Genomic DNA, 15,535 nt, shown 5'->3' with positions numbered 1-15,535 from the left:
ATATGGAACAAGAAGTTGAGGTAGACCATATTAAACAATATAAATTATGTGTGCATGTGTATTTTTAAATATTTTTACATTTTGCGTATATACATATATTATATGAGACGATTTCACTTATGTATATGTAGGATTGAATGTGTACATCTGTATGAAATAATATTTTCTGTGCATAGGCATAATATACGAATTTATTCTAGTATGTAAAAGCAAAAATTAATAAAGTTGGGTCAAACCAATGGTTTGTATTCTAGCACTTTTCCCTTCAACAAGTGAAAATTCTGCTTTTAAATATAGTCTAGGTATACCTATCACACTATTAAAATTATTTTCATTCGTATACAAAACTATTCCTAGAATTGCATATATTTAGGATGATGCATATATGCAGTCTTTGAAATAAAGCAAAAATTAATATAAAGTGGGGTAAACATAATGCTCGATTTTAAGGTTTAATTATGTGAGTTAAGAAAAATAATTATATTTTCTAATGTTATGGAATTTACCTTTAACTTTTTGTGTTTATAGAAATTTGAATTTGAAGAAATTATAGAAAGCTTGCGGCTTCGGAAATATAGGGTATCAAAAATTCAAATTTTACAAATTTCTTTCTTTCAAAAATCTGTTCTTACTTATGGGTGTGAATGTTGGATAATGAAAAAACCTGAACGTAACCTACTGGCCACATTTGAAAGAAAAATCTTAAGAAAGATCTTATGAAACGATTGTTTAAATAACTATATGAAATCTATTGATATGAGTATACTTATATATGAATATTTATCCTCAATAGAAGAGGATATGGAACAAGAAGTTGAGGTAGACCCAGAATGTGGTGGTTGGATTCTGTACTCGACGACGTAAAAGCAATGAACGTGAGCAACTACATAACAACCGCAAAAGATCGAGACGTTTGGAAGGGGATAGTAAAGGTGGTCCACAGGGACTGTAACGCAGTGAAAGAAGAAGTATGTCTGTTGTGTGTTGCCAGATGAATGTAAAAGAAAGAATGAATAAGTAGTTAATAATAAGAAAGAATGATTATGGTTAAAATTAAGGTTATAAATTCTCCTAAGCAGAACTTTGATGTTGTTTCATCATATAACATATTTCGACGGAGATGTAATATAAAAATAATTTTTTTTAAACATGGAAATAGCTTTTTACAAGGAGTTGATGATAACGCTCTAGAGTGACTTAAACCAGGGGTGAGAAGTAAGGAAAGTTATTCAGGAATTGGGATGTTGCTATCATTCTATTTAATATTCGACTTTTTAGCACATAGATGCTAATAAAATTCTGAATCTTATTAACTTTTTTGGAAAAAATTTGACTTAAATTTAGATTATTTTGCTGTCTTATTAAACCTTAGTGAGAAAGCTAAGTGAGCAAACCTATTTTTATTAACAGATCTGCAGATTGATTAAGCTTCAAACTTGAAATTATTAGAAATAGAAATGTGAATCCTGAACTATAGACTAACGGTCTCTTAGATTCTGAATTCTGAAAACGCTTCTCTAAATTCTAACCAAACAAGAAGGCAGAGGCTGTAATGGCAAGAGTCACGTCACCCAGACAATAAAACGATTGTGAACAGATTTTCTCAAATAAAAAAGTAATCATTCGTTGTGGAAAACAACGAGGAGTACTAAAAAACCGATGAAGTGAATTCCACCAATTAAAAATTATAGGTATCATAGACAGAAAACGATACATGTAAAGTTCATTTATTTAGTGCTTGTTTAGTACACAATTTTGTATTAGATGAAAATACCATAGCTCTATTTACACAAGTCCTGTTTGGAAAGTAGTGGAGGTTATTCTGAAAAAAAAAAACGGAGAAACCCTCAAATGCGGCAAAGTCATATAGCCCCATATCCATCCTACCAATAATATCAAATCAAAACCAACAACGGAAAAAAGGAAATTGATTCCAAAACTTTGGATGTCAAGTTCAGATGAAGAGAAAGAAAGCAGAAAAAAAAGAATTATAAAAGTAATACAGGGAGATTTATGGGGTCTTAGGTCGTAAGTCTGAATTGGCAACAAAGTATTGACGAATAACTATAAAACAAAACCTAGATGAACATATGGTATACATCTATGAGGTTGCGCCAAGCAAGCACATATCAAGCAAATACAATCATTTGGAACAGGGTGCTGCTTAGTATGTGCGCTAGTGACAGTCATAGGAATTTAGGTGTCGCGGAAAAAAATGAAAAAGTAAGAAACAGCGCTAAACATAGGGTGTGTTTGGAGTAGCATGTAAATATTAGGATTTTTCGCCCTGTAGAGAATAGTGTAAGGACAGAAAGACTGACACGAATGAGATCTCTCGAATTAGGTTCAAGTGCTATGACAGCACTTCCATCATGAAATATAGACACAAAAACACGCTAGAGCCATTTGGCTAGTTTTAGGAAGTTATGATCACTGGGGTGCGTTTAAGGTTGAGTTAAAACCACTCGCTATTGATAGGTCTGACAACGAGTTCAGCCCGCCTATCTTTGCATCTGTACCATTTTTCACACCGGTTTAAACAAAAACAAAATAAAAACTCAACCTTTCGTTGACTGCAGATGCGTTTCAATTTAACCTTTGACTGCTAATTTCGGAGGGCTAGAACTGCAGTCAGTAAATTGGTAGAGTTTGTTTTGAATACCACAAATGTTACTAAGTTTCTCTCGTTGAAACAAGTCTGCTACAATTAAATATGTATGCCGCATGGATGAAAAGGTTTTGAGACGGGTTTATCTTAAAAATGATCTTGATATAAATTTTTATGTAATATCTTTATAAAATAAAAGATTAAAACTTTGAAGTCTTGGGGTCTTTAGTCCCGGATTCTAAATTCTCCACAGTAGGAAATCGTCAAAATATTTAGGAATTTTAAGAAAAATAACTTAAAAAATGTAAAATCAGTCTGTAATTAGTTTATTAAATATTGTATAAATATTATTTGTTTATATTAGGTTAAATGAGTAATTATAAAATAATCGTTTTTTCAAATTATAAAAATATATAAATCATAAATCACACATTCATACATGTATAACATATATTCCAAATACATATTTTGCTAATGTTCATACTTTAGCTAGTTATCAACCCAATAAACTCTAAACTCCTAAATTTTATTAATTTACAAATTAATCGAATCAATTTGAGCTATTCGCACTGCTTCACGAATAGCTTGTGCAACTTTATTTTGATCTGTTAAAACGGTGCAATATTATTGTATACATATGAAGTTCATTCGTTAAGAGTTCTAGAGCATTCCAGGGATATGCAATTAACACCTATTTCTGTACATCTGCATTCTAAACAAGAATTTGACAATTCTGAAATTATTCTTCCTACACGGTACATGCGACCATATATATTGCAACCGGCTAATTTTAAAATGCCTGATGGATCATTAACGCTATTTGTATGTTCAGGTTTAGAGTATATTTGAGCTTGTACGTTGCTTTCTTTCTGTTGCTGCTGTCGTTTTTTCAGTTCTTCGATATTGACTGGGTTTACAATATATGAATCTAAGTTGGGAAGATAGGTTTTATTTTGCGGGGTTTTGTATGATTCTACAGTAAACAGCTCTTTTTGCATTTGTGTAAATGTTAAATGTATGTTATTGTCCGAGTTTTTGCTTTGTGAAAGTTTTTTGATAGGATAACTAGGAATTAAACTCGGTAAACCTTTGAAAGGATCTGACATCAAGCTAGAATTTGAAACAAAAGAAGAATTATTATCGTTTTTATAAACAGACCCATTTGTGTTTGGGAAAGGAAAAGGACGATGTAGTTTCGGTTTATATAATTCAGATTCTCCAATGTTTTCTTTATTTTTTAAATCTGTCGAATTGTTTTTATAAACATGATTTTGTTGTTTCATCATTATATCAGATTGGAGTTGCTGGTTTGTTACTTCTGAATTAATGCTTGTTAGTAACTGCATGCTTGGTGGTATGACCTTAAATGGTGGAATGCCGGTTGTTGTTAAATTCAGCTTAGAGTTGCTGTTTACTCCTAAAAAGTAATCTAAAAAACTTTCAATACCAGTGCTATCACTATTAAGGCAATTTTCATCGGTCACCATATCGACATTATCGAAAGTTAGATTATTAACTTTTTTGTAAGTAACATGTTTATCAAGAGGAAAATCTTCCACTAGGATGTCATTTTCTAGGAACTGAATATTCACATTACCATCAACATTTGGACTTACGTCAAACATGTGGTGTGACGTATTTTTGTGGCGCTCCATTTGAGATATGTCGGACATATTGTTATTTTTCTCGGGCAAGCTACTGTTGTCGTGACGATCTAATGGAAAACTTTCCATTAGTACGTTATTATTCTCAGCGATGCTCAAATTCTCAAAGTTGACGTTACTGAATTGAATAACATTATTTTGTTTGGAATCTATATCATAATTATAAGTAGCATCAGTTGTTATATGAACAATTTCCTTATCATTATATATTTTTGAGTTTTTACTAACAAGTCGTTTTTCTTTATCTTCAATCAATAAATCAAGATCTGGAGGTGGTTCGGTCTTAATGACGTCTTTGAACGGATCTATTGAAGTGATTGCTGAAATTATGTTTATACAAATAAATATATCATCAAAAAAGGTGAAGTCATACCTATAGGAGTTTCATTATCAATTTGATATTCAACATTTTTTGTAAAGCTTTGGGGTGGTGTTGTGGTTCTTAACTCAGTAATTAGTTTTGTATCATAATACAAACTCCCATCAACTATTGGTTGCTTTGGAACAAAACCGCCCTCGATTTCCCTGGGCGGTGAAAATTTATTGCGATTTACTTCGTTGAATCTATCATCTTTTGAACTTATATATGGTGAAGATGATAAGCTGCCTGAATTTTCAAAAGGTCTTACGTTATCTACCAAATCGGACCACATATTCTCATCGCTCTTATGTTGTTCTGTAATAGTGGAGAAAGTGGGAAAAGTGGGAATATTTTCCTTTAAAGGAAGTGCATCAATAGGCAAAAAGGGAATAATTTCAAGATTTGGAAGACTAGGTGGTAAGGTTTCGCGATCATATTCCTCATTTGCTACAAGCATATTCAAATTTACTGATTTATTAGACGGAAAAGTAGATTCAACTTTTGTCGTTGGTCTTAACAATATAAAATTAGGTGAACTGGTTTTCTCTGTTGCAAATATTGGTTGCGAACCCACATTTATAGAACTCATTACCGTTTTAAATTTTGTCACCGTTGAATTTGACTTAACCACAATTGGCTCTGAGTTTAAAGCCGTGCTTGTTTTATTTAAAATGTGATTTAAATTTTCGTTTATGATTATTTTTTTGAAAGGCGGAATTCTTAATAAATCCTTTTTTGGCTCGTTGTTTCTTTCAATAACAGTTTTGTTGGCTTTATGGATTTCGTAACTGTTGATAGCTTCATTTCCATTGATAAAGCTCGCGTTTGAAGTTTTTCTTATAAGTAATTGAAGTTCATCTATGACTGTTGACAAAAATGAAATTTGTGGTTTGCTTTCTAGTTTAATTGGTGTTACTTCAGTACCATTAACTTTTTTTGTAATAGCAATATTTAATTGACTTTTAGTTGTAGATGACTCATTAAAAATTTCCTGTTTTTTAGTTTGAATTGGTTCTGTGAATGATATCACTTTTTTGGTTGGGTTGAAAATGGATTTTGTAACTAAGGTTTTCGCACCCGTTGTTTTTTGTTCAGAAATATCTGCCATTTTCATTTGTGATGGGGTAGTCGTTTTATAAAATGGGATGTTATTTTTAGTGGGGAATACTTCTTCCATAAAAGATTCATCGTTTGAAATTGAATCAACTTCACCGTCTTCCATTGAATAATTTTCATGAGGTGTCGTATTTAAATTTTCTTTTGCACTTTGAAAATAATTTCCTTCATTATTGTTATAAAAGTGTTCATTTAGTTGCATAGCATCTTCATGTTTTAATTTAAAAGTAGTTGTCTCGCTGGGGTTGTCATATATTTCGCTTCTAAGCTCAATATTGTCAGTAGTTGATAAATTTGATTCGCTTTCTAAACCATCCTCAATTTTGTGATTTTCATTTTCAATGTTAGAGTCCGAGACACTGATATAATCATATGTTTCATTATCATTGAAAAGCCCGAAATAATCAAAAATAGGTTCAGTTTCATTCAAATTTTCTTTTTCGCTCGTAGTTAAATTCTTTTCGGTTTTCCCTAGAAATATATCAAAAAAATTTATACCATCGTAGTCTTTATAATCTTCGTCTAACTCTTCTTTGAACAAAGAAGGAACTAAAGTGGAGCTTGTTGTTGTTGCAGCACTTGTTTCATTCAAATCTAGTCCAGTTACATTTGTAACAGTTTGTAAAAATAAATCAAACAAATTAATGTCGCCTTCATGGTCTTCAGATTTGACATTATAAATTGTAACTGGGCTATTGCTACTAGATAGGTTGCTCGGATTTCGGTCCTTCAATAAATTGTCATAGAAAATATTTGTTGTTGAAAATTCAGTGATACTGGAAGTTCCGTTTGTTTTCGTTATGTTATTGAAGTCAGTGTTCGCTTTTGAATCTATAATTTGAAGTCCTTCTCCAATCACATCAATAACACTTTTCTCGGTTGTTTGTTTCAGTAAAGTTTTTTTAGGTATACCTAACTCAGTGAAGTTATTTAGATCTTTCTGAGATTCTAAAATCCAAGACAATAAATCAATTTGCCTTGATCGATGCGTACGGTCCCATTCACGTGTTGAAGGACTACAATCATAGCTTGAAGGGCAACATTGTCCTTTTGGAATAATTGGGATACAACTTTGCAGAAATGGAGCGCACTTTTTAGGAGCACATTTTCTTTTCCCTTTTATACAGAAACATATATAACATGGTTTATCATTGTCAGAGGGCGTTTTTTGTCCTTCCAGATAAAAATTGTTTCCGTAATGGCAACCACGGTTTCGTTGCAGTCTTTGCGACATTCTCTGGTAATGCTTGTTGTTAGATGTCTTTGTCTTGTTTCCATATAGCCAAGATTTGCCGCCAGCTGATTTGTATGAACAGTCGTACCTTACGGGGCAGCAAGTTGAAGCAACAAATACGGGCTTACAGTCTCCAAGAGAAAGCATACATTTTGGTTTGACACATTTCTGTTGACCTCCTGAATAAATAAAAGAATTAATTGGCATTTCGACAAGTAGATAAATTTACTCTATAAAATTTCTTACCAATGCAATAACAATATGAACATAAACTTGAGGATGACATAGCTGAACCAGCTTTATATATTGTTCCTTTTTTTACGCAAACTAAAAAAAATTTCAAAACCATTAAATATATAAATGCAGAACAAATAACAAAAACTTACTGTCCCGAATACCATAAAGATCTTTATCATCCGACCGCTTTTGCAAAAAATTGTCGTTCACAACTCTATCAATACCTTCTCTTTCATAAGAATCTAAATAAGATGTAATTCTTTGACTTAATGCATTATTATATTTATCGTGAAGCTTCAAACATGACAAATATGGACAACAATTATTTTTCTTCTGAATAAGAATACAACCCCGTGGGGGTGGTACTGGCATTTCTGAGCAAATTTTCAAACTGCATATCAAAGTTCTTGTATTACATTTGCAGTTTAAACATGGCTGTAGTGTTGGCACGAAAGATCCATCAGCGTACAATGTACCATTATGATAGCATCCTATTAAAAAAAAATGTAAACTATTGGTAAAAATGCAAAAAAATGTACAAATAAAATCTTAACAATAAGAGCGCAATCTCATGTTAATGAGTTTGCATGCGTTTTAAATATTTAGATTTTCAATATTCAAAATTAAGTTTTCAATAATAATAATAAGTAAAAAACAATAATACGTAATGAATAATAAATTATAAATAATAAAAAATTAATAATAAATAACAAATAATAAATAATAAAAATAAAATAATAAATGATAAATAATAAAAGAAAAAAATAAGCAATAAATAATAAAAAATAAATAACAAATAATAAATAATAAATAATAAATTATAAATAAAAAATATTAAATAGTAAAAAATGAATAAAAAATAAAAAATAATAAATAATAAATAACACATATTAAATAACAAATAATAAATAATAAATAATATATAATAAAAAATAAAGAACAAATAATAAATAACAAATAATAAATAATAAATAAAAAATTATAAATAATAAGCAAAAAATAATAAATAATATGTAATAAATAATAAAAAATAAATAATAAATAATAAATAATAAACAAGAAATAATAAATAATACATAATAAATAATAAATAATAAATAATAAATAATAAATAATAAATAATAAATAATAAATAATAAATAATAAATAATAAATAATAAATAATAAATAATAAATAATAAATATTGAATAATAAATAATAAATAATAAATAATAAATAACAAATAATAAATAATAAAAAATTATTAACAAATAATAAATACTAAATAATAAATAATCTATAATAAATAATGAAAAATAAAGAACAAACAATAAATAACAAATAATAAATAATAAAAAAAAAAAATAAATAATAAATAAAAAATAAAAAATAATATATAATAAATAATAAAAAATTAATAATAAATAATAAATAATAAACAAGAAATAATAAATAATGCATAATAAATAATAAATAATAAATAACACATATTAAATAACAAATAATAAATAATAAATAATATATAATAAAAAATAAAGAACAAATAATAAATAACAAATAATAAATAATAAATAAAAAATTATAAATAATAAGCAAAAAATAATAAATAATATGTAATAAATAATAAAAAATAAATAATAAATAATAAATAACAAACAAGAAATAATAAATAATACATAATAAATAATAAATAATAAATAATAAATAATAAATAATAAATAATAAATAATAAATAATAAATAATAAATAATAAATAATAAATAATAAATAATAAATAATAAATAATAAATAATAAATAATAAATAATAAATAATAAATAATAAATAATAAATAATAAATAATAAATAATAAATAATAAATAATAAATAATAAATAATAAATAATAAATAATAAATATTGAATAATAAATAATAAATAATAAATAACAAATAATAAATAATAAAAAATTATTAACAAATTATAAATACTAAATAATAAATAATCTATAATAAATAATGAAAAATAAAGAACAAACAATAAATAACAAATAATAAATAATAAAAAAAAAAATAAATAATAAATAAAAAATAATAAATAATAAATAATAAATAATAAATATTGAATAATAAATAATAAATAATAAATAATAAATAATAAATAACAAATAATAAATAATAAAAAATTATTAACAAATAATAAATACTAAATAATAAATAATCTATAATAAATAATGAAAAATAAAGAACAAACAATAAATAACAAATAATAAATAATAAAAAATAAATAACAAATAATAAATAACAAACAGTAAATAATAAATAATAAACAGTAAATAATAAATGATAAACAGTAAATAATAAATAATAAATAAAGAATAACAAATAATAAATAATAAATAACACATATTAAATAATAAATAATGTCTGACCATTGGTGCAGTGGTTATGGCACCGGTCCTTTAACCGAAGGGTCTCGGGTTCAAACCCCGGTCAGGTCTAAATAAAAATTAAACTATAAAAATTATATTCAATATTATTATAACTTAATATACAATACTAATAAAAATATTATACAAGTAATTTTCCAATATTCCTAATATTCGATATTAAAAAAAAACTAAGAAAAATAAATAGTAAATATTAATAACCTCAAATAATTAATATATGAATAAAAACTACGGCAGGCTAGTCACCTACCTAGTTAAACCCTATGACGCTATGAAACTAGTGCATGAGAAATCATGCACTAGCCCTATGCTCCTTCTAGGAGTGAACAAATGGAAAAAAAAAAAAAATAATAAATAATAAATAACATATATCAAATAATAAATAATGAATAATAAATAATAAATAATAAATAATAAATAATAAATAAGAAATAATAAATAATAAATAATAAATAATAAATAATAAATAATAAATAATAAATAATAAATAATAAATAATAAATAATAAATAATAAATAATAAATAATAAATAATAAATAATAAATAATAAATAATAAATAATAAATAATAAATAATAAATAATAAACAATAAATAATAAATATTAAATAAAAAATAATGTTGGAAATATAGAAGAAGAAAACACGTTTTTACTCTTGAGAGTGTTATTGAGAAGTAAAATAATATATACATATATTCATAGTTCAATATATTCATAGTTTTTATAACTGTTTAATATTTAAGTCAATTTAATATTCATCAAATAGAAAGGAATAATTATATATAACTTAAATATGATGTTAGCAAAATGTTATTGCTTTCGTCAGTATATCTGCAGGCATGTCTGTAGTTTTTAAATACTTGATAACAACATTTTTGTTTGCTACAGCATCCCTAATAAAATGGTGACGTATGTCTATGTGTTTATTATGATTGTTTATAATGTTATTTACTGCCATTAATTGAGCACTTTTATTGTCGTTAAATATAGTTACTGGTTGAGTGATTTGAAAATCAATTTCTTGTAAAAGTTCTCTTAAATAAATAGATTCCTTTGTTGCTTCTGTTAATGAAAGATATTCAGCCTCCGTACTAGAAAGTGCTATTGTCTTTTGCTTGCGGCTATCCCAGGATATAGGTGCGCCTGATAATTTAAAAATATATCCTGTGAACAATTTTCTGTCGTCTATGTTTGAGCCCCAGTCGGCATCAGTGTAACCTATCAAGGTTTTGTTATCATAAGTATATCTTAGGCCGTAATGTTTCGTCCCTTTAATATATCTTAAAATTCTTTTTGTTGCTATCCAGTGTTTTCTACCAAAGTTATTATTAAACTGACTCAGCATGTAAAATATCTGGTCTCGTCGTTATTGCTAAAAATAAGAATGAACCAATCAACTCTTGGTACGGCACTTTGGCAACCTCTTCTTTTTCTCTTTCATTTTTTGGACACATTTCTTTACATAATTTTACATTTTGTTCTAGAGGTGTTCTAATTGGATTACAGTTTGTCATATTAAATCTTTCTAATATTTTTTCTGTATATTTTCTCTGCGTTAATATAATATTACCACTTGATTTTTGTTCAATTTCAATTCCCAAACAATATTTTGCCAAACCAATATACTTAATTTCAAAATCTTTTGCAAGTTTTTCTTTAAACCACTTGACTAAATTTTCATTATTTGTAGCTACAAGTATATCATCTACATATATCAGTACAATTAATTTAAAATTTCCAAAATTTATCTTATATAAGCATGGTTCTGTTTTTAGTTGCGAGAAACCACAATCTAATAATTTTGCTTTTAATTTACTATTCCAAGCTTTACCGCTTTGCTTTAGTCCATATATTGCCTTATTTAATTTTAAAATTTTATTTTTATTTAAATTCAAATTTGATAATCTTTCATAATATTCTGGTATATCCATATAAATTGTTTCTTGCAAGGATGCATTTAAATATGCAGTTACAACATCAAATTGATATAATTTTAAATTCCATTTAGCTGAAATTGCTGCTAGTATTCTCATTGATTTCATTTTTGCTACAGGGGCATATGTTTCACTAAAATTAAAGCCTTTAATTTGAGAGTAGCCTTTAGCTACGAGTCTTGCTTTTCGTTTAATCAATTTTCTACTTTCATCAGTTTTTTCAGTAAAACCCCTTTTGCAGCCTACAGGTTTCATATCATCTTTACGGTCAGCAATAATCCATGTGTTATTTTTCTTATGGGATTCTAATTCACGTTTTATAGCATTTTCCCATTCATCCCTATATGAACTTTTTTCAATATCTAAAATGGTTTCTGAAGCGTTTTCACAAGTAATTAAAATATCTTCATCTGGAGTTTCATAGTTTTCTTCGTTTTCTTCCCTTGCATTATCCTTTTTTATGTCTAAATTAGTTTTGTTCTGTCTATATACCTTTCTTGGTCTACCTTTTGCACCAGTTTTTATTAATTTTGGACGACCTTTAGCTCTTATATTTCTATTTTTTTCGATCTCATTTTGCTCTTTTACATTTTCTTGCATTTTTTCCTTTTCTTCAAAATTTTCTGTCTGAATTTCTGAATTTTCTGATTTAATAACTTCTGATAGTTCACTATTTTTATTACCAATCTCATTTTCATCCTTTTCATTTATTTCTAAATTTTCATTTCCTCTTTTTAAAATTGTAAAATTTGTATTATTATCTGGTTCAGTTCCTAATTCATTTACAACAACAATATCTCTACTTTTAATTACACTACGATTATTTTTGTTCCAAAGTCTATACGTTTTCGAATTTTCATCATATCCCAATAAATAATGTGGAGTTGATCTTGCTTCTAATTTGCCTTTAGATGGTATTTTATTTAATACATACGCTAAAGATCCAAAAGATTTAAAATAAACAATGTTTGGACTTCTTGTATTCAAAAATTTATATGGTATATCTCCATTCAGACTGTCAGAAGGACAACGATTCCGAATATGGTTTGCTGTTGCTATAGCTCCAGCCCATAAATATTTTAGGAGTTCAGATTGAAGCAAAAGACATCTGGCCATATCTAAAAGTGTTCGATTTTTTCTTTCTGAAATTCCATTCTGTTGAGGAGAATAAACAGCAGTTGTTTCGTGTTTTATACCATGTTCTTTTAAAAAATTACAAAACTGAAAATTGACGTACTCTGTACCATTGTCCGTTCTGAGCCTTTTTATCTTTTCTCCAATATGCAATTCCACTTTTCTTTTAAAGTCTTTAAATTTATTTAAACTTTCCGATTTTTGTTTCATAAAGTAAATTTCTGTCCACCGGGTTGAATCGTCTGTAAAAGTTATAAAATATTTCGCACCCCCCCATAGAAGTAATATTTAAAGGTCCACATACATCACTGTGTATAAGTTCTAGAGGTTTTCTTTTATAATAATTATTATTAGATATAAATGGGCGTCTACATTGTTTGGCCTGTAGGCATATCTCACAAGATGTGGGTGCTATATTATTTATTATATTTTCCTTAATTCCGAAGACTTTTTTGTTTTTAATAATTTTAATTAAAGATTTATAATTTGAGTAACCGTATTTGTAATGCCACAATTTAAGCAAATTTTCACTCTTAGCGAAATTCACCTCATGATATTTATCAAAATAAATTTCATATAAATCATCTACTCTTATTGCTTTTAAAACGACCTTAATTATTGTTCACTATTACAGCTTTATCCGCAAAAAATTTGACGATGAAACCGTTTTTAGTTATCTTGCTTACTGACAATAAATTTTTTCTGACTTTCGGCACATAAAATACATCGTTTGAATTTATAATTTGGTTGCTATTAGCTTTTAATTTAATAGTTTCCTAACCCTACATCCTACTACAGCATCACTTGCAAGATTGATTTTAGAATTACGATTATTATATAACTTTTGAAACATACTTTTATCTTTACAGACGTGTGATGATGCACCAGAATCTAATACCCATTTATCATTAAATTTTTCCACATAAAAAATATTCTCATTGCGATATCACACTCCAAATTATTTTTGGTTTCAATATTGAAAACAGATTCATGTGCGATAGACAGACTACCTTTGTTCTTAAATTTTTCTCTACATTCATTAGCTTTATGGCCTGATTTTTTACATATATAACAAATTACCTTTTTTCTGAAAAATTTTTTCCTATCATAATCATTTTTATCAAACGTTTCTTTAAGTAGTTTTTGTTGTTTCATGTAAAGTACTTCTGACTTTGTTTCATTTTCTATAGATACATTTGCAGCTCTTGCATCACTTTCTTCCATTATTTTAATTTTTAATACATCTGGTTTTGGCAAAATATCTCGCGATTCAATGGCAATTCTAAATCCCTCATACTGTTCCGGCAAACTGTATAATAAAAGCACTGACAGCAAATCATCGTCAACAATCATATCAATTGATTTCAATTTATCTACAAGATCGAAAAATTTACATAAGTGCTCGTTTACCGAATTATTACCTGTTAATTTTGTCATTATTAATTTTAAGTAACGTTGCTCCTTGCTGGATCTTTCGATTCACATAAATTTTTCAACTTTACCCATACTTCATGTGATGTTCCACAGTCTTTTATTTCTTTCAGAAAAGATGAATGGATATTTAGTATCAAATCAGCCACGTGTCATAATTATCAGTTGTTAAAATATCAATTTTTATCGCATTATTAAAAGCCATCTTACAAAAATATTTGTTTTAAATAATCGCGAGATTGTTTATTTATATTATTTTGTCAAAAACAAATTTAAATATTCATCGATTGCTTGAATATTTTAAGATTAAAAAAATACTGTATTTTAATTTTGCTTCTGAAGTATCGTTCTTCTATTCTGGGCCCATAACCCTTGTTGGAAATATAGAAGAAGAAAACACGTCTTTATTCTTGAGAGTTTTATTGAGAAGTAAAATAATATATACATATATTCATAGTTAAATATATTCATAGTTTTTATAACTGTTTAATATCTAAGTCAATTTAATATTCATCAAATAGAAAGGGATAATTATATATAACTTAAATAATAAAATAAGAGATGAGTAATGAGCCTTGGAACTGTCCACAATGTCCACCAGAACATAATGACACTCTCGTGATTATAGACGGCCAGGATAATGTGTCCGAACATGCAGGTGACTTAGAAACTGATGAATCTGCACAGGTATCCGATTCAATTCAAGAAATTGTCTCCTTTGATTTGACTAATTGTAGCTTAGATAAAGTTGCTACATTTTTAAAAACTTTATCTACAATTATAATAGATATTAGAAGGTCGCAACAATTTCAATCTCAACAGCTTGATAGTGCTCTTAGACAAAAACAGGAGTTCGAAAAGGAAAATAAAGAATTGAAAAAACGCATTGAATCTATTGAGTCAAATAACCAAAAATTGGAGGAAAAAATTTACAAAATGGAAGGTCTTCTTGACAAACCGAATCAAGATCAAGTAAAAAACAATGTAATATTGGCTGGATTGCCCAGCAATTTAAATGATGCAAAAAGTGTTGTGTTGAAAATGGCGAAAAAAATTCAGGCGAACATTGATAAAAAGGATATTTTAGACGTTAAGCCTTTGTCATCAAATCAACCAAAACAAGTAAAAACGTTTTAGTCGGTATAAACCGATTGAATTATACCCTGCACCTTTCGTTATTGTGTAGCAATTACTCGAACCTGTGAAATCATTCTATAGAAACTTCACGGATATGTCTGACCTATAATTGGACACCCGACTGCCAAGTTTCATGAATCTGACTTTATTATTTTTCCAAATATTTAAAGTTAGCTTTTTGAGTTGCATGGCAAGTACCTGAACCTGTCAAACAATTCCACTAAAACTTCACAAATATATCTGATCTGATACTTGGACACACAACTGCCAAATTC

General features: G+C 27.3%; 1 protein-coding gene across 1 annotated transcript; it reads right to left on the bottom strand.

Moving 5' to 3' along the window:
• Nucleotides 1-2,942: 2,942 nt before the first annotated feature.
• Nucleotides 2,943-14,129, bottom strand: LOC129614726 (uncharacterized). The gene is made up of 9 exons (XM_055529567.1): nucleotides 13,857-14,129; nucleotides 12,372-12,713; nucleotides 11,598-12,011; nucleotides 11,290-11,480; nucleotides 10,594-10,871; nucleotides 7,370-7,711; nucleotides 7,230-7,310; nucleotides 4,646-7,162; nucleotides 2,943-4,592 (listed from the first exon to the last, which is right to left on the bottom strand). The coding sequence occupies exons 1-9, from the start codon at nucleotides 14,127-14,129 to the stop codon at nucleotides 3,253-3,255; spliced, it is 5,778 nt and encodes a 1,925-aa protein (XP_055385542.1). The 3' UTR covers nucleotides 2,943-3,252.
• Nucleotides 14,130-15,535: the final 1,406 nt, after the last annotated feature.

The sequence above is a fragment of the Condylostylus longicornis genome, unplaced genomic scaffold (genome assembly GCF_029603195.1).
Source record: "Condylostylus longicornis isolate FDR11 unplaced genomic scaffold, ASM2960319v2 ptg000117l, whole genome shotgun sequence".
Classification (NCBI taxonomy): domain Eukaryota; kingdom Metazoa; phylum Arthropoda; class Insecta; order Diptera; family Dolichopodidae; genus Condylostylus; species Condylostylus longicornis.
The sequence above is the reverse complement of the archived record's forward strand: the minus strand, read 5'-3'. Positions and strand labels throughout refer to the sequence as shown.

Excerpts from the sequence above, each read along its gene's own strand:
- LOC129614726 (XM_055529567.1), bottom strand. The coding sequence starts at position 14,129 with ATGACAAAATTAACAGGTAATAATTCGGTAAACGAGCACTTATGTAAA. Across the intron at positions 7,712-10,593 it reads TATATTTAACGACAATAAAA|GATGCTATCATAATGGTACA; the intron begins GTGCTCAATTAA and ends TTTTTTTAATAG. Across the intron at positions 7,311-7,369 it reads TCTTTATGGTATTCGGGACA|TTTGCGTAAAAAAAGGAACA; the intron begins GTAAGTTTTTGT and ends AATTTTTTTTAG.